The sequence below is a fragment of the Apodemus sylvaticus genome, chromosome 17, assembly GCF_947179515.1.
Source record: "Apodemus sylvaticus chromosome 17, mApoSyl1.1, whole genome shotgun sequence".
Classification (NCBI taxonomy): domain Eukaryota; kingdom Metazoa; phylum Chordata; class Mammalia; order Rodentia; family Muridae; genus Apodemus; species Apodemus sylvaticus.
This window is the reverse complement of record NC_067488.1, coordinates 44,853,834-44,877,007: the sequence shown is the minus strand read 5'-3', so window position 1 is coordinate 44,877,007 and position 23,174 is coordinate 44,853,834. Positions and strand designations below refer to the sequence as shown.

Sequence of the window (23,174 nt, the reverse complement as noted above, 5' to 3'; positions counted from 1 at the left end):
CTGCTCATAGAAGCCAGCTAGGCAAAGGTCTGGTGGAATGGAACCTAGGGGAGGCCTGTGTGAGCATCCAGTTACCCTGTCCTCTTCCCGTCTTAGACAGCATGCGCTTCTCCGGCCGTGACGTGTATGTGCCACTAGCCTCGGTGTTATGGCTAGCTTGGTATTATGGATTGTTTTTAAGGTTTATTTTATGTGTACATAACAATGAGTGCCTACGTGTATTTACATGTGCTACCCTGTGTGTCTACTGTGTGTGTGTGTGTGTGTGTGTGTGTGTGTGTGTTACCCATCAAGACCAGTAGAGGGCAGCAGATCCCCTGGAAGTGGAGTAACAGGTAATTGTGAACTGTCATGTGGGCGCTGGGAATTGAACTTGGGTGCTAGAGCAGAAGTACTCTTAACCAACTAGCCCTCCATGTCACAACATTTTTTTTTTGTTTTTTTATTTGGCTTTTTTTTTTTTTTTTGAAACAGGGTTTCTCTGTATAGCCCTGGCTGTCCTGAAACTCATTCTGTAGGCCAGGCTGGCCTGGAACTCAGAAATCCACCTGCCTCTGCCTCACCATAGGTTCCATCTGTAGTGCCTGGCCCCCTAAGAGGCTCTGTTAACACTGTGATACAAGACTTACATTGTCATTTGCATTCTTAGTACAGACTCTCCAGTGTGGCTAGGGTCCCAGGTAAACAGACACAAATAGGTAGATCCAAGGACTTGGGAGTTGTCTTCCAAGCATTGGCCCTGTTCTGATTTCTGGGGCCAGTAGAGGGTTAACCCCTCCTGATCTGCTAAACTAGTTAACTCTTCCCAGGATAGGATAGGTACAAGTCCACAGCAAGATGTGGCATTCTGAGAGGGCAATGACAGAAGGCAGGGGCAGAGCCAGGCAGAGCTGGTCAGGGGACAGATGGTGTTTAAATCAGAGGGCAGCCAGGGTCTCTGTATAGCCAGGGGAGGTGACTGTGGGTAGGAGGGCAGAGGTAGGAGTGAGGGCAGTTGAGGGGTGGGTAGAGGTTTTCGGGGGGGATTCTGCTGAATGTAGCAAGTGAGAAATGCTCCCTCTTCATGGTTCCATTGCTTCAAGGGAGCCCAGAGTGGAACGGAGAGGGTCATATTTGGGGAGAAAAGAGAAACTTGCCATTATGAAAAGTGGGCTTGCACACTGAAAGAGACGCACGGAATTCTGGGCCAGGAAGAGACAGGTGGTCAGGATTTAACGCGCATCCTGTCAGCCTGTGCTGCTTGTGCATCTTTAGTGATGCTTTCCTTGGCAACCTGAGCCCCATTTCCTACTACTGAAGTGCCTGCCCCTGATGCCCTTGACCCTTGCTGCCCCATCCAGACTCTGCATCGGGCCGAGTTCAGGACATTTGTCATAGGAGCAGGATTGGGATGCGGTGCGGGAAGAACTGGCTCCAAGAACTGGGCAGAAGTGCCTCCGGAAGAGGCCAGACACAGTCTGCTGGGAGAACCACTGCTGCCTGGGAAACCTTGGAGAGGCCTCTGCAGGAATGGGTGGAACCTTTGAGGGGCGCGTCTCTTTGAGGCGGAGCTTTGGGGGAAACAGGAGTGGTCTGGGCGGCTGGGGCGTGTCAGGGGCGGGGCTCTGCCGCCCTGGATCGAGCTACACTCCAGCACCAGCCTGCAGAGGTGGCTCCGGAGGGGCGGGGCGGCTCCTCCCTCGGGTCCGCTGCGAGCCCGCGCCTCCCAATTCCCGGAGCCGAGGAGGGCTCGCGGCTGCTGCTCCGCTGGGCTCCAGGTTGGGCTGCCGGGCGCTGGGCCAGGGCGGGCGGGAGCGGGGCGAGGGCTTGCGCGGAGGGCGGCGGCCTGGGCTCGCCGAGCCATGGCGGCCCCGGAGCCGGCGCCGAGGAGAGGCCGGGAGCGCGAGCGGGAGGACGAGAGCGAGGACGAGAGCGACATCCTGGAGGAGAGCCCGTGTGGCCGCTGGCAGAAGCGGCGGGAGCAGGTGGGCACGGGTGCGGGTGACGCCGCCGTCCCGTAGCCTAAGGATGGAGGCCATGGGATCCGTGGGGCCGAGCCAGTCTGAGGGTCTCCCCGGACGCTCTGGCCTCTGGAGGCCCTCGGATCCCTTTGGCCCCAAGCCCTGGTGAGAAACCCCCATTCCTTGAACACCAGTGTCATCCTGGGACCACCTCCACGTGCCTCTTGGATCCCCACTACCCCTCTGGGGATCTCCCCAACCTCTAAAACTTGCTGTACCTTCTGGCCCAGCCCCTGGACACCACCCCTCTCCGGAGCCCTGGGTTCTAGATCCCCAGTCTTACAACCTCAGCTCTCCCACTAAGCTGGGCAGGAAGGTTGTGACAGAGACCACGTCCACACCCTGGGTCTATTCGTATCAGGACACACATCTTTCTCACCTAGGTGAACCAAGGCAACATGCCGGGGATCCAGAGCACCTTTCTGGCCATGGACACGGAGGAGGGGGTAGAAGTGGTGTGGAACGAACTTCACTTCGGGGATAGGAAGGCCTTTGCGGCCCATGAGGTGAGGCCTGTCTATACCCCCCTCTTTGCCCCATACTGTTGATTGGCCCCACGACCATCCTCCTTCCCCAGGAGAAAATCCAGACCATGTTTGAGCAGCTGGCGCTGGTGGATCACCCCAACATCGTCAAGCTGCACAAGTATTGGCTGGACGCCTCTGAGGCCCGCGCGAGGGTGAGCTAGGGGCGGGTGAAGGGCGGAGTGAAGCCACAGGCTGGGTGGGGCAGCATGGGGACCCACCCGCAACGGCGGAGCCCGCCTGCCCGCAGGTCATCTTCATCACAGAATACGTGTCGTCTGGCAGCCTCAAGCAGTTCCTCAAAAAGACCAAGAAGAACCACAAGGCCATGAACGCCCGGGTATGGGGAGTGGGATGGGGACTGGAGGGAGTCCAGCAGAACTTCGGGACAGTAGTGGGGTGGGGGGGGGGACTCCGAGAGACCTCGGTTCAGGAGCGGGGTAGCGGGCGGGCTCCGCAGGCTCAGTAGCCTCTTGGTGCCCACCCGACGGAGTCGTGCGTCCGCCGCCAGGCCTGGAAGCGCTGGTGTACGCAGATCCTGTCTGCACTCAGGTGAGAGCCTGACCTTGCCCACGCGTCTTGCCCCCGTACTCTGCACCTTTCCGGTGTTCTCTGACCCGGTTCTTCCTGCCTCCCATCCTCTGTGCTTGCAGTTTTTTGCACGCCTGCAGTCCCCCCATCATCCACGGGAACCTGACCAGCGACACCATCTTCATTCAGCACAATGGCCTCATCAAGATCGGCTCTGGTGCTGGCGAGGCGGGGCGGGCAGGGGGCAGGGGGCAGGGGTGGGGAACCTGCGGGAGCCCAGGACAGAGACTGCCCGGTCTCCTGGCCCCATTGACGCCCTCTCTTTCTCTCTGTGCTGGCCGTTGCAGTGTGGTACCGCATCTTCTCCAATGGTGTGTGGGGTCTCTGGGGGGTGTGAGGGCTATGGAGAAACTGGTCTGTTTAGCTCCACGCTTTTCCTTAGCACTTCCTGATGATCTCCGGAGCCCTATTCGAGCTGAACGGGAGGAACTCCGAAACCTGCACTTTTTCCCACCAGAGTATGGCGGTGAGTCCTTAATAAGCCGCTCTTGGGCATCTAACCTGCTAGTACATCAGACTGACCTACCCCGCCTTGCTCTTCCCGTTTCAGAAGTCAATGATGGGACTGCTGTGGACATCTTCTCCTTTGGGATGTGTGCACTGGAGGTACTGTCCACTTTCCTCATAGCCTCTGCTCTGGCCTCTACTCCATCCGGCCATTTCCAATCTGTCCCTGCCCCCAGATGGCTGTGCTGGAGATCCAGGCCAACGGGGATACCCGAGTCACAGAAGAGGCCATCGCTCGAGCCAGGCACTCGCTGAGTGACCCCAACATGCGGGTGAGCGGCTTACCTCCCCCCTCCAGGGCTGGCTGCAAGTGCTTCAGCTTGCCTTGAAGTGCTCGAGGCAGGTTAGTGGAGTTAGCCTGGTCAGGACATCTGACGGTGTTAGCATCTGACGGTGTTAGTCTCTGAAAATGTAGCAGGTGGGCCTTGGTCCACCTGAAAGGAAGACTCTTCTAGAAACTCACAAATTCCACAGGGGTGAATAGAATAGGGCATGCGTGTTTGGAGCCCAAGGCCTGCCTGTCCTCAAGTTTACAGAATCAGATCCTGAGCTGCTAATGAACCTACTCTGCTCATTCATAGACTTCTCCGGCATCCCTGAAGTGGGGGGATGCGGTGATTGGACCGGTGGGGTCTGGGGTCTTCAAGGACCTCCTCTAGAGTGAGGATTTTTCCACCCACCACCTGCCTTTCTTCTCCACAATCTAGGAATTCATTCTCTCCTGCCTGGCCCGGGACCCTGCCCGTAGACCCTCAGCCCACAACCTTCTCTTCCACCGAGTGCTCTTCGAGGTGCACTCTCTGAAGCTGCTGGCAGCGCACTGCTTCATCCAGCACCAGTGTGAGGGGCAGAAGGGCTGGGGTGGACCAGGATCCTGGGGGTCAGATTGTGGAAGGGTCTTTGCAGGACCCTTAGGTTGGGCCCATCTCCCTGAGCATGTGTGTGGTTTGCAGACCTCATGCCTGAGAATGTGGTAGAGGAAAAGACCAAGGCCATGGATCTCCATGCAGTCTTGGCTGAGATGCCCCAGCCCCACGGACCCCCGATGCAGTGGCGGTGAGTGCTGACCAAATGAGTCCTCCCCTCCTAGCTGCTTGGCTAGGCTTTGGCCTGACGCCTCTCCCGTACCTTCCACGCCATTCTAGGTACTCAGAGGTCTCCTTCTTAGAGCTGGACAAATTTCTAGAGGATGTCAGGTGAGAGCTGGAATGAGACAGGAGAAAACGCAGTGTGAGGCCTGAGCAACCCCCCACCGACCCCCTTTGTCTCTCTCCAGGAACGGCATCTATCCACTGATGAACTTTGCGGCTGCTCGGCCCTTGGGACTTCCCCGTGTGTTGGCCCCACCCCCAGAGGAGGCCCAAAAAGCCAAAACTCCAACACCAGAGCCCTTTGACTCGGAGACTAGGAAGGTGAGTCCCAACTCCTGCTCTACTATGCTGTCACTCAGAGTTGACCACAATCAGGGAATGGGTGCCTTTCTCGGGGGACCTGTCTCTCCCCGTCCCAGTTCTCCCCCCAGGCTGCCAAAGACCAAATCCAAGCTGACTCCTTTGTGGAAGCGGTAACTGAACCGAGACAACCATTTCCCCAGAGGCTTCTTGCTTTTACGGTCCTTCCCCCATCCTGTTGCCTGTCTTCCAGAGGCTTTGACCACCTCCGTTTCCCATCTGGATCTAGAGCCATCAGTCCGGTCTCCCTCCTCCTAGCTTCCTTCCTTCATCTCTCAACACACCCTAAATTCAAATGCCAGTAGTCTTCGGTGTCCTGGATCCCAGCTGCCCAGAGAGCTTGTGGAAATCCTGGTGGCTTCTTGCTTTTCTGTACAGTCACACTCCGGGACATAGCAGTACTCTGTGGCTAATACACCTTCCTCCCTGCACTCAGGTGGTCCAGATGCAGTGCAACCTGGAAAGAAGCGAGGACAAGGCTCGGTGGCACGTGAGCAAGGGCCGTGTGGGACTAGGGAAGATGGGGACCAATCGGCTCTGGCTCCGCCCTGACCACACCCTTCCGTCTACAGCTTACGCTGCTTTTGGTGCTCGAAGACCGTCTACATCGGCAGCTGACCTATGACCTGCTCCCAAGTAGGCTGGTAGGGGCTCAGGTGGTGGGTTGGGGCTCAGGCACTGGCTAGTGCCACAACTCATTTGTCCTGTGCTCTCTCTTCAGCTGACAGTGCCCAAGACCTCGCCGCTGAACTAGTGCATTATGGCTTCCTGCACGAGGTGGGCGGGCGCGCCTCGGGTGTGGAAAGGTGCAGGCTCTGCCTAGCTGCCCAGTACTACCATGTTTCCCCACCCATCCATTGCAGGATGACCGGACAAAGCTAGCAGCCTTTCTGGAGACCACTTTTCTCAAGTACCGTGGGACACAGGCATGACCTTCCCAGTCCTGACAGCCCAGCAGAGATACCGGGGCTCAGGGTTATCCGCTTGGCAAGGAGCCCCACACTGCTCAAAGCTGCCCTCTACCCGTGTCCCCTGGAACTGAACACAGGCCCTGCTGGTGAAGACACCCACCCCACCCCACCCCCAGCTTTCTGCAGCAGTGTGGGACCCTCAGGTGGTGATGGGACCCTGAGCCTGGATGGGAGTGGATACAGGTCAGTTAGGGGAACCACTCCATCTGGTACTGGACAACAGCCGTGCCTTCAGGTGGCATAGAAACCTAGGGAAGGAGCCTGAACTCAAAAGCAATAGAGCCCCCTCAGGTGTCAAACAGTGCTGGGCATCAGGCAGACCAGACCTGATCTGATTGCAGAACCATTAGACTAGAGAGCTTGGAGTTGCACCCATGGCCAGGAAACTCCATGGTCCCGCTCAGACCAGACCCCATCCCTTGCAGACCTGCCTTGAGCCTTCTCTCTGATCTTCCACACTCTTGAGACCAGGACCTGCGTCCTCCCCAAAGTCCTTGGGCAGGATCTTTCTCTTCATCACTCCTCTGGCCTAGGGGTTCAGAGGTCAGGCATCCTCTGCATCTCCTCCCTGGGGAAGTTGTATGTTTGAGTCTGAGGATGTGGGTTTCTGGCTCTCTTCTTTCTCCCCAACCCAACTTGTCTCTCATTCTTACTGGTTTCAAAGTCCTGGTAAATTCTTCCCCCCGGGACCACCCTGACTTCTTGGTTCTTGAACTGCCTCTCTTCCGATTTCAAATTTAAGGTCTTAAACGTTTTTAAATGTATATATAAATTTAAAGCATTCACGCTCCTTTTTAAACACTTCATGTGTGAAACCAGGAAAGCTCACTAGTGTATTATTAATAGTTCCACATTGCTGCTGTTAACACATATCTTAAACCCAGTGGTTTGAGACAACACACACACACAGTACATCACAAGTTTGATACAGACTCTTACTAGATTAATACCCAGGCTAAGTTCCTTTCTGGAAGTTGGGCCTCACCTCCTGCTCCTTCAGGCTATCGGCAGAATTCACCTCCCTGCAATGGTAAGGCAGAAATTCCTATTTTCTTAACAGCTGCCAACTAAGAGCCCTTCTCAGCTTCTAGTGGCCACCAACTTTTCTTAGCTCTTCTTCCTCCCCCTTCAAGACCAGCAGCGTCAAGTTGAATCTTTGTCATGGATTAGCTGTCTGGTTTTCTACTGCTAGGAAGCGTTGGGGCCTTTTGTGAGTAGGTTGGACCCATCTGGATAACCTAGGGTGATCTCCTTCTCAGGGTCTGTAGAGGAACCACACCTGCACAGTACCTTCGGCCATGGCAACTAATCATCCTGGGTTTTGGTGCTTGGAGAATGGGCATGGGCGGTGGGTGTTGCCATGTTGCCTACCATGCCATCTTAACCAAAACCAAAACCTAAAATAAAGCAAATTTGTCATGGGACATCTAATAAATTAAAGGAACTCTGATTATGCATGGTCTGACATAGCTTATTTTTTAACATCCACAACAGATTGTAACAGTAATTAAACAGAACTTGAAAGCATCAATGTTGTACTTAAGCATCTTTTGTGGGTTTGGTTTGGTTTTGATTTTTTTTTTTTTTTTATGATAGGGTTTCCCTGTGTAGTCCTGGCTGTTCTGGAACTCACTCTGTAGACCAGGATGTCCTTTAACTCAGAAATCTGCCTGCCTCTGCCTCCCAAGTGCTGGGATTAAAGGTATGCACCACCACTCGGCTGTTCAGATTGTCTTTAGAGATGCAGTCTTGCTATTAAGCTCTGCTTGCCTGGAATCCAGTATCCAGAGTAGGCTGGTGCTGTGATTATAGGTGTGAGCCATTGTGCCTTACTGCAAGTATATTGATTTGAAAACTGACTTGCAGGGCAGGATCAATAGTGAATAATAGCCGGGCAGTGGTGGTGCATACCTTAATCCCAGGACTTGAGAGACAGAGGCAGGCAGATTTCTGAGTTCGAGGCCACCCTGGTCTACAGAGTGAGTTCCAGGACAGCCAGGGCTACACAGAGAAACCCTGTCTTGGAAAAAACAAACAAACAAACAAAAATAGTGAATAATAAATGCCTTCTTCTACTGTGATTTTACACAAATTTAAATATCTTAGCCCCAGCCTGTGTGTTAATCAGGGTTCTCTAGAGTCACAGAACTTATGGAATGTCTCTATACAGTAAGAGAATTTTTTGTTTTTTGTTTTGGATTTGTTTTTTTTTTTTTCCGAGACAGACTTTTATCTGTATAGCCCTGGCTGTCCTGGAACTCACTCTGTAGACCAGGCTGTCCTCCAACCTAGAAATCTGCCTGTCTCTGCCTCCCAGAGTACTGGGATTACAGGCGTGCACCACCACTGCCCAGCTATAGTAAGAGAATTTATTGTAATGACTTACGGTCTGTAGACCAACTAACTCAACAATGGTCAGCTGTGAATGGGAAATCAAAAAATCTAGTAGTTGCTCAGACCCATGAGGCTGCTAGTTTCAGCTGGTCTTTGGTCTAAGCTAGAATCCTGAAGAAGTAGGCTCTTCCAGATGTGCTGGCCTTACTTTGTCCCCAGGCTGGCCTTGAACTCAGAGATCTGCTTGCCTCAGTCTCCTGGGATCAAAAGCATGTACTACCTTGCCTGGACCTAAGCTTTTCATGGCCATTATGCCTCAAGAACCCCATGTCAGTATCCAGTCAGAAGCCTGTGTCTTCCAGCCTCAAGATCTGCATCACAGGTGTGCACTCCTTTTCTGGACTGGAGTTCATTCCAGAAGTAGTCAAGTTGACAACTAGGAATAGCCATCACAGCCTAAAACTCACTACATAGACCAGGCTTGCTTCAACTTCACATAATGCTGGAATTAAAGGCATGTGCCACCGTGCCCAGCCACAAACATGCTTTTAGTTCTTTTTACTGGTTTTTATATGGTGCCCCCACATGGCAGTCTTTAGGGCTAGTCGCCTGCCCGAGCATCACCCCAGTTTGCTGGGCATCACTGATGAGTATTACAGTTCCGTCAGCGTAGGTTTTAGCAGAGAACGACGTGTCCTACATTATATTTTCCCTATTGCACAATTTTTTGTTTTCTTTGAAGTTAATAATTTTCCTTTTTAGTTCTTTTAAATGGTGTGTGTGTGTGTGTGTGTGTGTGTGTGTGTGTGTGTGTGTGTAGTGTGTGCCATAGCTCATGAGGAGGTCAAATAACCTGTAGGAGTTTTTTTTGTTGTTGTTGTTTTGTTTTTTCTTCAAGGAATTGAACTCAGGTTATCAGGCTTGGTGGCAAGCCCCCTTAACCGCTGAGAACCCCCCCAGCTCTGCGCCTTACTTTCTGGTGTTTGCCATTAATTCCTCTTCAGGCTCCTCTCAATATTTAGGACTAAGCACGACTGACCACTCCTCTTTTACTGGATCTCCACCGAGTGAGCCTGCTGCTTGTTCCTGTGCTGTGGTTTAGCCTGTGAGTTGCCCTGCACCAGGAGCAGTCTGCGCGCCTCTCTCTTCTCTCGGGGTCCCATGCATTCCTCTTCATTTACCGCACTTGAAAAGGAACAACCTTCAGATTTCCGGAGAAGAATGGATGGGAACTTATGGAATCTTTGCCTGTTTATCCTTACTCGAATCTTAGACGTTTGAAAATGTGAGGAGGCATGAGGTGTTTGTTTAGCTGAAAACCCTCTCTCCTCGGGACTTAAGGGTGTCATGTTACATTCTTCTAGTTCCAGGAATTGCCAAGCTTCTGAATTCTGACCTTTTGTGTAAGAGCTCTTCTGTTTCTCCTCATCTTTCTTTGCCTACTGTTTTGGAAATTATCAGTGAACTGCCACAGTAAAAAAAAAAAAAAAAAAAAAAAAAGAGGAAAAAAAGAAAGAAAAATGACATTTTCTTGAACTGTTTATTGATTTCTCGCCTACTTCCTGGATAAATTATTGAGATGTTGGGTTTGTATTTTCTATTGTTTTACATTTATTTATCGGGTGATAATGGGTAAAGACATGCAGGAGCTGCTCGTGAGAAGGCTAAGACTTTTTTTTTTAATTTAATTTTGTTTTGCTTTCAATACATGCCAATCGCAGTTTCCTCTTCCACCCCTCCCAGCTTTCCTTCCCCAACCACATCCACTCTCGTATTTTCCTTTAGAAAAGAGCAGGCCTCCCAGGGATATCTGCCCAACACAGCATAACTAGATATGCTCCATTCCCATGGTTAGGAGTCCCATAAAACACCAAGCTAACAACCATGACATTTTATACCTTCCTCCTCCTCCTCCTTCTCTTTTATTTATCTATCATGTAGTGTTCTGCCTTCATGTACACCTGCAGACCAGAAGAGGGCACCAAATCTCATTATAGATGGGTATGAGCCACCATGTGGTTGCTGGGAATTGAACTCTGAACCTCTGAAAGAACAGCCAGTGCTCCTAACCTCTGAGCCATCTCTCCAGCCCCTATGCCTTGCTTTTCTAAGATAGGATCTCTCTATGTAGTCATGACTGTCTTGGAATTTGCTTGGAACTAAGTGGAAATGTAGACCAGGAAGGCCTCCAACGCACAGAGATTCGCCTCGCCCATGCTTGGAACAGGCACTCAGAAGTGGTGAAAATCATTGAGGCTTCACTCTTGACTCACAGGATACCTAAACCAGCCAAATACTGTCACGACACAGTCTGACCTCTGGTTAGTTCTTCTAGAGAAAGCAGATTCAACATTTCAAAGAGTTTTAAAGTTTTTATCAGCTTGCGAAAGATTTTTCTGAAAAGCAAGGTCCATCACTATCAGATGGTAGTACCTGGGGTTCCCCCTGGTGGTGGTGGTGGTGGTAAGACCCAGCCCACTCAACATCTTCCGTGTGTGTGTGTGTGTGTGTGTGTGTGTGTGTGTGTGTGTGTTTTCAGAGGCTTTTGTGAGCCCATCTTATTCTAAATCTTGAATATTGACCAATGTGATTGTTATAGTTTTTCTTGGAACTTTCGACTTTATGGGATTTTTGTTTTGTGTTTTGAGAACAGGATCTCTCTATGTAGTCCTGGCTGTCTTGGAAGTACTACTAGTACCTGGTGATCTTCATTTTTGTTTTTTTAATCGGGAAGAAATCTTAAGTTCATGGTCTTTATTTTCTTGTTTGGGGGATGCAACATCTTTGGGTATCTTTGATGATATTACTTTCTCAGTTTCTATTTTTGTTTTTCCATTTCCTCTGTTGTCTTGGTTTCTTCTGTATCATATTTCCTCAAGCTCTTGTGCTTGGTGATTCTGGCTGGCCACTTGTGCCTAAGAGTGAGATGCTAAGCTGGATCTCAATGCTTCTTTCCCAGAGTAGAGCTCATTTCTCTAGCTAGATGCTAGAACGACTAGCAAGCATCCTGTAGTAGGGATAGAAGTCTGGAGGCACCTAATTTTTTTTTTCCTATCTGTACTTTTTCGGAGAATTCTAGACACAAGCATCACAAATCAGTCTGCTGAGGCCCGCCCCTAGTTCCCCAGCAGTCCACTTCTCTGCTCACTTGGGCTTTGCTGTCAACAGAGCCCTCTGTCGTTTAAAGGGGGCCTGGGAGGGAGGGAAATTTTCTGCTTTATTTTGCTAAACATCACTATATTAAATTCTGAAAACAGAATGGCTATCCGGTGTAGTTTGAAGGTGCTTGAGTTTACAGATGTGGTTGGTGTCTTGCAGGTAATCTTAGGGTCTTGGTACTGAGTGCAGCTCAGGCAAACGTCAGCACAAATGAACACACAGATTTACACATAGCTCAGGACTTGGGGACTAACGTGCACTTTTATTCCCACTGGACTGGCTGGGGAACCATGTTTTGGGGCCATCTGCATGTCGATCGCTCTAAAAGGCTATTCTCTCACTAGGAAAGAGATCATATTTCAGAATAAATGAGGACTCCTGACTTTAGACAATGGAAAGACGAAGCATCAGTCTTTTTGTCTTCTGTCCACGAACGGAGTCAATAGGAATCGGTCTCTTTCCCGCTTTCAGCGAGTGGACTCAACTGAAATAGGGTGCTGGTAAAATAGGCAGACGGAACTGATCCAAAAATATTGACCCCCGAACAGGGAAGGACCCTACTCTACTCCAGAACTCTGGCCCGCCCCACCCTCGGCTGCTTTCCGGACCGGAAATGCGTTCCGGTCTCCGCTCACGTAGCTACTTCGCGTATCGCGAGATTTCCGCATCCGCCGCCCAGATCGCGCGAGACTGCGTAGGGAGCTGATGCTTGTGGCGCGCGCAGCGGCCGCGACGGACGCAAGATGGCGACGGCGACTATAGCTCTCGTAAGTGAGTCCCTCGCGGCCGGGGGCGGCCGCCAGTTGGTAGGAGTGAGTCGTAGGCTGGGACAGGGTGCGGAGGGGCCCCTGGGTGCGCAGCGGCCTGATTGGGCCTCATACGGACTTTCCTGGGGTCCCCGGCACGCGGGGCGGGGGCGGAGCGGGAGCGCGCGGCCGCGGTCGAGGCAGTGGCTTGACTGCAGCTTCCGGCTGGAGGACTCCAGTTTCCGGCAGCTGGGCGGGGTGGGCCGGCCGCGGGCTGCCCTGCTCGATCCCCGTGGGGCGGTCCTCTTTTTGCTGAGGCTGGGCGACATCTGTCTAGGCACCCGGTGGCTTTAGGGAGCCCTGGCGCCTGCTCCAGACCTGCTCGACTACGCCCCGTTTGGGGGACGCGGAAGGGGCGGGCCCATTGGCATTTACTCTACGCCACGATGCACAGAGAAGAGGGTTTCCCATTCTGTTACCACGCCGGAGGGGAAGAACATCCCCTCCCCCCGCAACACACACACCTTTCAGTCATTCTGTCCCTGGCTCTGCCTCGGTCACTGGTTTGGTGGGCGTCATAGGACCCTTGTCTTGTACTGAACGCTCCAAGGGCTGAACTTCGTTCTGCCCTGCTCAGCGTTTCCCCCTGGTCAATCGGGAATGACTGCCACAAGTCTTCCTCCCCACTCACTTTAGGAGCCACTTATCCCTTGGACCTACCCCCACTGCAATCCAGCCTTTTATTAGCCGCTACGGTCATCCCGAGGGATGAGGCAGGGTCTGAGACCACTTAAGCAGGCGCCTGGAGGCCAGACTTACGGTAGGGTCAAGTAGTGTGAACGGGGTTGTCATGTTCCTCAGCCTTAGCTGGGAGCTACTGCACCTTCAGATCGGGAGAGGGGCACTTGCTCCAGCATGTGAGGGATAGATCTAGTATGTATCACTCACACGTGTACTACCTCTTTCAAAAAAAGAAGCATGCTCCATTGCTTGAAGCTACTGGTGGGAATGGCTTTGCGGAAAGACAAAGCGAGAGTTGAGGACTTGATGACTACCCTTAAGTGGCTGTTGGAACCTATTAGAAAGGGGGAGGGCAGAGTATAAAATATTTTGACCAGCACTGGAGGAGAGCAGAGCAGGTGCTTCATTTCTGGGTAACCCCGGGGGTTCGTGCAGACTGGAAGGTCAGCCCGATGCCAGACAGGTAGTATCATTATCGAGATGGTCTCGAGGAGTGAGTCTCATCCCTGAAGCAGCAGGAATAGTCTTTGCCAGCATTTGACCATGAGGCCCCGAGAATTGTTTTTTCTCTCTCTTGTTTTGCTGCATCCACAGTGCACAGCCTGGCTACCCAGGAAGTAGCATTACACCCTGGGAAGGGGCCTGAACAGATGGAAGACAGCGTCCCTCAGCCAGTCCAGTTCTCTGGATCTGGCGCTGCTCTTGATGGTACTAATGCTGCTAGAACCTGCGGCTTATTTCCCATATGCAGAGACTTAAGGAACTTCACGGAAATTGATTTTGTAAATCTTCACTGCTGCCTGAGAGATAGGCCATGCCCCTGCACAAGAAGAGCTTCAGGACTAGATTTTAGGTGACTTGCTCAGGTTATTTAATATGTTTTGTAAAGAAATAACTCTTTTATTCTGAGCTGGTGAAGGGCAGAGCTTGGCTTGCGCACCTGAGACACTTGGTAGCATATAAATCCCTCAAGGGATCTTCCCCTCTCTTGATGCACTACTGCTGAGATACATATTAGTGACCAGCTGTGATAACAAATGATAGATTTCTCTAGGCTCTCCCAGTGACTGGTTAGAATAGAAATTTTAGACTGTATTGGAGAACTCTGCTGAGGTAAACGGGCTAACTTGGGTGGTTTGTCCTATGTAGTGTCCACAGGTGACTTTTCTCTGGAACTGTGCTTAGCTATTGTCTGCTGCTTTCAGCACTCTTCTGTCTCTGGGTGGCTACTCATTTGGAGAGGCAGAAAGTTATGCGTGTACCACAGGGTTGACATTTTCACTGGTGTCCGGCTAGTGCCTGAGGCACACTTTCACAGAGTGTTGAGAAGCAGCCTGTGCCACAGCACCACTCCTCTAGTTTTTTCTGGGATATTACTTCTGAGTCACAGTGGAGCAAAGACAGTAGTGCACATTCAGGTTGGTATCATCAGGAAGAGCTCCTGGTAGAGGCTGTGTCAGCCATGGTTCCCAGTTCCATCACGAGGTCTCTGCAGTGCATTACATTGTGCTGCCAAGCTGGGCAGTGGTGGTGCATGCCTGTAATCCCAGCACTTTGGAGGCAGAGGCAGGCGGATTTCTGAGTTCAAGGCCAGCCTGGTCTACAGAGTGAGTTCCAGGACAGCCAAGTGCTACACAGAGAAACCCTGTCTCGAAAACAAACAAACAAACAAACAAACAAACAAAAAACCATTGTGCTGCCAATCCCTCCTTCAGTAGCCTGACGACCTGAGAGACTTTGTCCAAATCGCCAGCCTCTGGCCTTGTTTCTAAGAACGGACACAACCATCTCTCTCTCTCTGTCTTACGATACTTGTGGATCATGTCCTTTAGCTGATGGTAGGGTAAGCACATTCTTCTGTTGCTGCAGTCTTCGGGGAAGTTGGGGTGGGTTTTAGGGCCTCCATCATATCGTCCCACACCTACAATATTGCTTCCCTCTACCTGAGGTCTATGGGGTGGCAGGGACCACACCACAGACTGATAAGAGCTCCATCTTCTGAGGGCTGCCTTTGGACATGGGACTCTGTGTCCCTTCTGATGGTGAGAGCCAAGCTCTCAGCTGCCATCCTAGGAGAGATTCTCACTTTGTCTGCTGTGTGAGGGAGGCCTGGGTTTGCCCAGAGCTCATGGAGCTACTGGAATAAATGTTCAGCTATGAGGCCTAGCCCAAGTGATGGAAGCAGTGTTCTGCGTCCTTGGTAAAGATGGAGGACACAGCCAGCTGGTCATCTAATCTAGATCAATCTGTCAGCAGAAAAGGGTGGCTTTCTTTGACCTTGGGTTAGAACACTGCTTGCTTCTGTCCTTTTCTTGTCCCTTGCCGGGAGACTGTCAACTTAGGCCTGGCCCAGCTGCTGCTCTGCTTTCTGTTGGTACCCTGGGAAGCTGTGTATGTGCTGGCAGGCTAGACGGTATAAGGGCAGGACAAGGTGGGAGTGATTCCGGGACTAAACACTCAGCAGGCCTTCTTAAGCCCTTGCCCAGCTTCCCTCATTCTAGATGGGAAGGCAACCATCAACTTTGGAAGAGGAGTGGGTCTGGTTAATAGGTTGTGTGACTATATTTCCTTCCTGCCGGCAGCAGGTCAATGGCCAACAAGGAGGAGGGTCGGAGCCAGCAGCAGCAGCGGCGGCGGCGGCGGCGGCAGTGGTGGCAGCAGGAGACAAATGGAAACCTCCACAGGTATTAACCTTAAACACAATCTTCCCTCACCTGCCTGCCTGCCAATGCATTTCTGGGCCTAGAGAGACGTGATTGAGCCAAGTTGGAGATATGGGTAGGTGAAATCTTGGGGCTTAGCCCTGCCCCCTCCTTAGCTTGCTTCTGTTTGCCCAACAGTGGGCTGGCAGGAGGAGGAGATGGAGATGATGGGCATAAGGATGGTCAGCCCTCACTGGTGCTGGCTCTGAGCCATTAGCATTGTGCAGAGGGATGGACCCTCTGTTTCAGAATGGCAGTATTGTGTCTAGAGCTAGAAATATGGATTTCCATTTTAGCTCTTTGTTTTCATGTAAGTAAAAACAAAATAACATGTAAGTCAAAAGCACATGTGTGTTGTGGAGACTTCCCCCCTCTCTAGAGTTATGGGTGGGTGTGGGTGGATTTTGTTCTCTAGTTACTGGCCCATGGGAGTAAATCTTCTGGGATGTGAAGCTGGGCTCTGTTGTTGCTAGGTGATAGATTCTTTATTCCCACTTCCACAAGAGTCCCAGAAGGTTTCAACAAGATACTGTGGTGGCCTCAGGCTAGGCCCTCTGGGCACTGGGATGGGTGGGTGGGTGGGTGGAGGGGGTGCAGACCGAGATATTGGTATGCATCAGTGGATCTCGGGAAGTTGTGGGAGCTGAAGCTCACTCCTGACTGGCCGTCTGGCCAGTGTGCTGTTGGTTGGTGGGAGAAGGGCCTTTTGTTCACCAAGACAAAGAAGAGATTGAAAAGTTTCTAGGGGGCTGAGAAGAACTGGCATTGATTTCCATGGTGACAGCCTACTCTAGTGTCACAGTCTTATAGGCGTGGGGCCAGCTGAGAGGGCAGAGGACAGATGTAGTTCGAGCCAGACTGCAGCCTTGGTCCCGTCCATTGGCAGTTCTTAAGGGACGTTAGGGTTTTCTTGAGACTGCCCCAGAGGGGCCTTATAAGCTTCCTACCTTTTCATCCTTGAACAGAAACTCAGCACTCTGGCAGCCATGATGGGGTGGGTCCATGGCATTTGAGTTAGTCAGACCTGTCCTGTCTTCTTTGTGTTTTAGTCCTTGGCTGTTACTCCTGTGTTGAGGGTCTTCCTTTCTCTGCGGTTGCTCTCAAAGGTTGTGTCTTGAAGCCTAGAAGAATAACCAGAGGTACTTTGAACTAGTATTTACACAGGCTGCCTCTGTCCATTGCTCCCAGGGTTGGCTGACTCTGACATTGTGCTTTCCCTGTTTATGTGATTGTGTTTCTCTCCTGCAAACAACTTGTAAATGGCCTAGATAGGAACTTAAACACAGTACTAGTAGTGCTGAAGTGTCAAGCTCTTCCCCCTGGCCAGCACTGCCTGTTCTACATACATTTGGTTAGGGTGCTGCTCAGTTAATGATGTAGGCTGTAGCCCCTCAAAGGGCTCTTGAGCTGAATAGCACCCACCCTCTGGGAGGTAGGTTTTGAAAGAATGTCTTCAGGCCTGAAATGGGCATTGTTGGAGAGAAGGCCCCTTGCCTTACTTGTTCTGGGGTGGCATGAGGCCCCGTTGAGACCTGTTGAGGAAATTAAGAGGCTAGAGTGCCTGGTAGCCTGTGAGTAATGAGTCTTTGGTCCTGGTTCTGTTTTCTGGACTCTGGAGGACAATAAAGCTCGAGTTTTCTACAAGACTCTGGGATCAAATTGTCAACAAAGGCAGGTAGACTTCTGTGTTGCATGAAGAGGCTGTTGTGTTGTCCTATAGGATACATGCCTGGTTTAATGTGTCCCATCCATTAGTCATGTCTGACAAAGGCCTGAGTGGGTATAGCAATGTCTGAAGAGAAGGCTGTATTCTAACCAGGCAGGAGGTAGTTTGTATTGGGGCATATCTTTTGCTTTGGTTTAAGAGTCTAGGGAAAATGACCTGTGGGGTTTCTGGGACCACATGAGAAATCTCGAGTTTGCTACTAAACAGTTCCCCTGTTTCCTACTCCAGGGCACAGAATCCATCAAGATGGAAAATGGGCAAAGCACAGGTACCAAGCTGGGGCTGCCTCCCCTGACGCCCGAGCAGCAGGAGGCCCTCCAGAAGGTGAGAGTGAATCTCCTGGGCACAACTACTTAACCAGAGTTGGAAAGGCAGGCCATCCCCCTGCAGGCTGGGCCCCCCAGTGCTCCTCACTGCCATCTCTTGCAGGCCAAGAAATATGCAATGGAGCAGAGCATCAAGAGTGTGCTGGTGAAACAGACCATCGCGCACCAGCAGCAGCAGCTCACCAACCTGCAGGTGAGCCCTACCACCCTCCTGCACACCACAGCCACTGTCTTGGGGCTGGCTCTGCTGGAGGCCCTTCTGCCCAGCCTGGGCCAGAAAGCCTCCACTGCCCCTCCCCACTACCTCCACCATCTCCTCCTCTTCTCTGCCTCCTCCTGTGCCTGTGGCCGACTGCCCCCAGAAGGTGTTATGACTCTCAGACTCTCAAGATTCATTCTCTGGACCACCAGGGTCCTCTCTGAGGCATGATTGGCCTGGCCTTTCCTCTGGTTGCTTGATAAGGCCCCTTCTCCACCCCCTTGCCACTCCTTCTCTGTAGCTCTGCCCAGTTCTCCTTCTTGGTCTTCCCACTAGTGCCTCTGGGTCTTACCACACCCTTGTCACCCAGGCTGTGTACAGCCATGATGGCAGCATGTAGATTGTGATCCTCCCTGCCCCTACGGTCAGGCCTTTCTCCCTGGGGCCCTCGATTGAAGGGGCAGTCTAGGGGTGTGCTCCACTGGGCCCTGCTCTAGGCTGGAGGCTGGGATATCTCTGGGAAGAAGCATATGTAAAGCTGACAGGTTCCTGGGCCTTGAGCCTTCCCCAGCCCAGGTCCAGCCCTCGGACATTGATACTGGCTGTTCACTGTGCTCTGAGCATCCCTCTCCTACCTCCCTTCCTTCTGCCCTCCCCTCGCCGGTCCTGCTGCAAAGGCTGTGGGGCGGGGCACCTGGGGCTCTGAAGCCCCCCTGGGCAGGTGCCAGTGACCAGCTAGAGTGGCCAGCAGTGTGGGAAGGCAGGCGGGCCTCCCTGGCAGGGCGGGGACTCCGCGCCTTGCTGCTGTCTGCGTGAGGTGTTGACAAGAGCGGGAGACTGCTCGGCTCCAACAGACTGAACTCTGTCTTTACTGTCTTTCAGATGGCAGCAGTGACAATGGGCTTTGGAGATCCTCTCTCACCTTTGCAATCGGTCAATAGAAATGCTCACTTCTTCTGGGGCTCATGTCCTTAGTCAGGGCTAGTGGGGGGCAGTGCAGCCCACTGCTGGGGACCTTGCTCCCCTGGCCGGCCCTGCCCGCCAGCTCTGGACGAGCACAGCAGAGCGCCAGGCATGGTGGGGCCAGTGGTGTGGGCACTCACCCCGGGACCGCCCCTGGGGAGGCCACCATCTGCTCTGAGGGCCCACCTTAAAACTAACCGGCCAGGTAACTGCGGAGGGCAGCCGCGGCAGCCAGCCAGGGAGGGTAGCTGCCAATACCAGGCTCATCTGTGCCTTGCCACCCCATGTGGGGGACGTACCTGTGGGCCTTGAGTTCCGACAGTCTCCAGGCTGCCCGGGCTCTTGGGTTGGGATCAAACTCCTTGATAAGAGAGGGGTCCTAACTGTGGCCCCATCATGCTCTGGAGGGAGGATGGATGGATGGGTTGGGGGCTGGGGGCCTGAGTGAGCAAGAGAGGGAAGGGCAAACAATAACTTGGGTCATAGGCCTAGCTCTCAGCAAGGGGTAGAGGTTACATGGCCATGCATTAAGCAGAGGAGTCTGGGAAGGAGATGGCTCTTCCTTGCCCAGAGGCAAGTTGAAGTGGCCAGGCCCTATCCTGGGGAGATCCTGTGGGAAAGACATGGCCCTTTCTCTGGGGTGTCCGCTTGGAGGGCCACCCCTGGACGAGTTGCCCTTACATTTGAGACATACTCTGTCTACTCTGGAAAGCATGTCTGAAAGGGAGCTGTTGACCCTCTGTGGAGTCCTGGGAGATATGGTCAGAGAGATCTGTAGTTGAGTAGTCTCACCTTGAAGGGGAGACTTGGCATTCTTGTCAAACTGTGACCTGAAGGACAGATGTGGCTTCATGTCTGTGTGGGGCTTAGAAAAGGGGTGATTCTACCATTGGGGCCCTTCATCTGGACAGTAGCCTAAGGCTTGTTAGCAGCCAGTTTGAGGGAATGGTCCCAAATTCAGGGAGCTCCTAATGTGAGGAAAGATAGGCCCTACCTGGATGAGTTGTGTTGGTGAACCTTTTAGTCCTCTCTCAGGGAGGCTGGGCTGCACTAGGCCTGCTAATGTCTGAAGAAGTAAATTGGTCTCTTGCCACTGGGACCTTTGTTAGGGTGAGAGGAGCCCTTGTTTGTGTTAAGGAGGAAGGCCCCGGCCCATGGGGCCTTACCTGTGGCCCATTATTTGTGGCTCTAGAACCCCTTGCCTGGCATATCTATGAAGTGTTGGAAGGAGCCTTTCCCAGGGCATGGGTGGTCCCTCGTTAACAGTGGCCCAGCTCACTGCCAGTCCTGCCAGCTTCCCAGCCCTAAGGCTCCCTGAGGCTTCTTCATTGGGTTCTCTGCTGCCTTGTGATGCTCTTACCTGGGCCAGCTCTTGTGGCTACAGTCATGTGCTCCCAGCAGCTCTTTTTGTGGGAGGTGTTGGGTGGGGAAGTGTAGAGCACACTGAGTCCTCACCTGTCTCCCTGCATGAGCACTTGCTCCTTGTTCTCTCCAGGACCCCTTTCTGGGCTCCCAGATTCCTTCCCTGGGATCTCTTCTGGGCAATGGCTGCCCTGTCTTCTGCCACCCTCTCTTCTGGCTTCCATGCCAGTAGGTGTGTCTGGCTTGGACAGCTCCTCCTTCCCTCTTCTGTCCCAATACTTGATTGGGCTAGTGGGAAGATCTCCCAGCCCAGCCCAGGTACCTCCAGACTACAGAAGTGGGCTGAATTATAGGTCATTCAGCCTTGCCTTCTGACCACCTGTCAGCTCTGCTGCCAAAGTCTGCCTGGGACCTGGGCGGGCTGGGTACTTCCATTTCCTGCTGTTGGGCCTGGCCTTCCTTGGGGTGGGGTCCTACTGACCCCTAAACCCTGGCTGCAAGGGCCCAGCCTGCACCTCACTGCTGCGTGGGGAGTCCTTCCCACAGCAGAGCTGGGCGGGTGGGCCAGGATGGGAGAGGGTTGCTGAGTCTCCCACCTTCCTGACAAGCCAGTGGCTCTCTCCTTCTGTCCTGCTGCAGATGGCAGCCCAGCGGCAGCGGGCACTGGCTATCATGTGCCGGGTCTATGTGGGTTCCATCTACTATGAGCTGGGAGAAGACACTATTCGCCAGGCCTTTGCTCCCTTTGGCCCCATCAAGAGCATTGATATGTCCTGGGACTCCGTGACCATGAAGCATAAGGTAAGCAGATCAGAGCTGCCCGGTGCCCTAGCTTGCCCTTCTGTCCACTCTCCTTGCCTTATAACACCGTCCTGTACTTAGGGCTTTGCCTTCGTGGAGTATGAGGTCCCAGAAGCTGCACAGCTGGCTTTGGAGCAGATGAACTCTGTGATGCTTGGGGGCAGGAACATCAAGGTAAGGACTAGAAAGTTTGGTCTTGGGCCTAGAGTAATTGAATGCTTTGTGAAGTTATATACATAGAAGCAGTCACCACAGGCCTAGGCTGATGTTTGTTCTTAACCTTCTTCAGGTGGGAAGACCCAGTAACATTGGACAAGCCCAACCCATCATAGACCAGCTGGCTGAGGAGGCGAGGGCTTTCAACCGGATATATGTGGCCTCTGTACATCAGGACCTGTCTGATGATGACATCAAGAGTGTGTTTGAAGCCTTTGGCAAGATCAAGTCTTGTACGCTGGCCCGGGACCCCACAACCGGCAAGCACAAGGGCTATGGTTTTATCGGTGAGTTTGGGAAGGGTCAAGAAGAAGAGGGAGCCCACCTCCTCCTGGGGCTGGCTTTTCTCACTGCTCATCCTGCCCTGCAGAATATGAGAAGGCCCAGTCGTCCCAGGATGCTGTGTCCTCCATGAACCTCTTTGATCTGGGTGGCCAGTACTTGAGGGTGGGCAAGGCCGTCACACCCCCCATGCCCCTGCTAACACCTGCCACGCCTGGAGGTCTCCCGCCTGCTGCTGCTGTGGCCGCAGCTGCAGCCACAGCCAAGATTACAGCTCAGGTGAGAGCTGGCACAGTGATGTGTGTTTGACAGTGGGTGGACAGACCCACCAAGCCTTCGGGAACTGGCTCTTTAGATGGTTTTGGGTGGAAACTAAAAACTATGAAAACAGACTAGAAACTGACTATGGTTGCCTTTTGGTTTCAGGAAGCAGTGGCTGGAGCAGCAGTGCTGGGTACTTTAGCCACACCAGGACTAGTGTCCCCAGCACTGACACTGGCCCAGCCCTTAGGGGCCCTACCCCAGGCTGTCATGGCTGCCCAGGCCCCTGGAGTCATCACAGGTGAGTCTGAGTGGATCAGGTTCTCCACCATTCCTTCCCCCCTCCTCCTCTAGGGTCTGCCTTCAGCTTCCCAACCCATGCTTACTTTAGTGTAAACCCTGAGCCAGGGCAAGCTGGCTATAACCAACCATCTCTTTCTACTCCTTCCCAAGGAGAGTGTTATGTGTGGCTATTAATTAAAATTGGTTGGTTTTGCTGCAGGTGTGACACCAGCCCGCCCTCCTATTCCCGTTACCATTCCCTCTGTGGGAGTGGTGAACCCCATCTTAGCCAGCCCACCAACGCTGGGTCTGTTGGAACCCAAGAAGGAAAAGGAAGAAGAGGAGCTGTTTCCTGAGTCAGAGCGGCCAGAGATGCTGAGTGAGCAGGAGCACATGAGCATCTCGGGGAGCAGTGCTCGCCACATGGTCATGCAGAAGCTACTCAGAAAACAGGAGGTGGGTAGGTGGGCTAGTGCCACAGCCGCTTTAGGGTGGTGAGGATGTGATGTTAGTGGTTGATAGAGGTCACACCATTCAGTTGTCTTTCCCACAGTCACAACATTCAATTGTCTTTCCTACAGTCTACAGTGATGGTTCTCCGAAACATGGTGGACCCCAAGGACATCGATGATGACCTGGAGGGAGAGGTGACAGAGGAGTGTGGCAAATTTGGTGCTGTGAACCGGGTCATTATCTACCAAGAAAAACAGGGCGAAGAGGAAGATGCAGAAATCATCGTCAAGATTTTTGTGGAATTTTCCATGGCCTCAGAGACTCACAAGGCCATCCAGGCCCTAAATGGGCGTTGGTTTGGTGGTCGCAAAGTGGTGGCTGAAGTGTATGACCAGGAGCGTTTTGATAACAGCGACCTCTCCGCGTGACTTTGGCCTCATTTCCAGGACTTGCGCTTGCCCCTTACTTCCTTTCAGTTTTGTAAAGTGTTAAAAGTGGCGTGTCCCTGGGACCAGGCACTCTGCCCAGCCCACTCTGTAGTGTACATAAAGATGCAGATACTGCTGGCCCTGAATCC

The 23,174-nt window shown here is 52.7% G+C and overlaps 2 protein-coding genes across 5 annotated transcripts; both read left to right on the top strand.

Annotated features, from left to right (window-relative positions):
- Positions 1–1,630: 1,630 nt before the first annotated feature.
- Nrbp2 (nuclear receptor binding protein 2) lies at positions 1,631–7,499 on the top strand. The gene is made up of 18 exons (XM_052161306.1): positions 1,631–1,964; positions 2,384–2,506; positions 2,578–2,679; positions 2,775–2,864; positions 3,036–3,076; positions 3,178–3,272; positions 3,403–3,426; positions 3,498–3,581; positions 3,666–3,721; positions 3,799–3,894; positions 4,330–4,462; positions 4,576–4,678; positions 4,768–4,818; positions 4,899–5,034; positions 5,510–5,563; positions 5,646–5,709; positions 5,795–5,850; positions 5,937–7,499. The coding sequence occupies exons 1-18, from the start codon at positions 1,842–1,844 to the stop codon at positions 6,003–6,005; spliced, it is 1,500 nt and encodes a 499-aa protein (XP_052017266.1). The 5' UTR covers positions 1,631–1,841; the 3' UTR covers positions 6,006–7,499.
- Positions 7,500–12,211: 4,712 nt separating this feature from the next.
- Puf60 (poly(U) binding splicing factor 60) lies at positions 12,212–23,171 on the top strand. 4 transcript variants are annotated; one of them, XM_052160970.1, is made up of 12 exons: positions 12,212–12,304; positions 15,607–15,708; positions 17,681–17,776; positions 17,882–17,971; positions 18,860–18,910; positions 20,942–21,103; positions 21,185–21,277; positions 21,393–21,606; positions 21,690–21,880; positions 22,028–22,163; positions 22,365–22,600; positions 22,726–23,171. In XM_052160970.1, the coding sequence occupies exons 1-12, from the start codon at positions 12,281–12,283 to the stop codon at positions 23,023–23,025; spliced, it is 1,695 nt and encodes a 564-aa protein (XP_052016930.1). In that variant the 5' UTR covers positions 12,212–12,280; the 3' UTR covers positions 23,026–23,171. The 4 variants fall into 4 exon arrangements, with proteins under 4 accessions (XP_052016930.1, XP_052016931.1, XP_052016933.1 ...); XM_052160971.1 differs by having other exon boundaries at positions 12,222–12,304; positions 15,610–15,708; XM_052160973.1 differs by lacking the exon at positions 18,860–18,910 and having other exon boundaries at positions 12,222–12,304; positions 15,610–15,708.
- Positions 23,172–23,174: the final 3 nt, after the last annotated feature.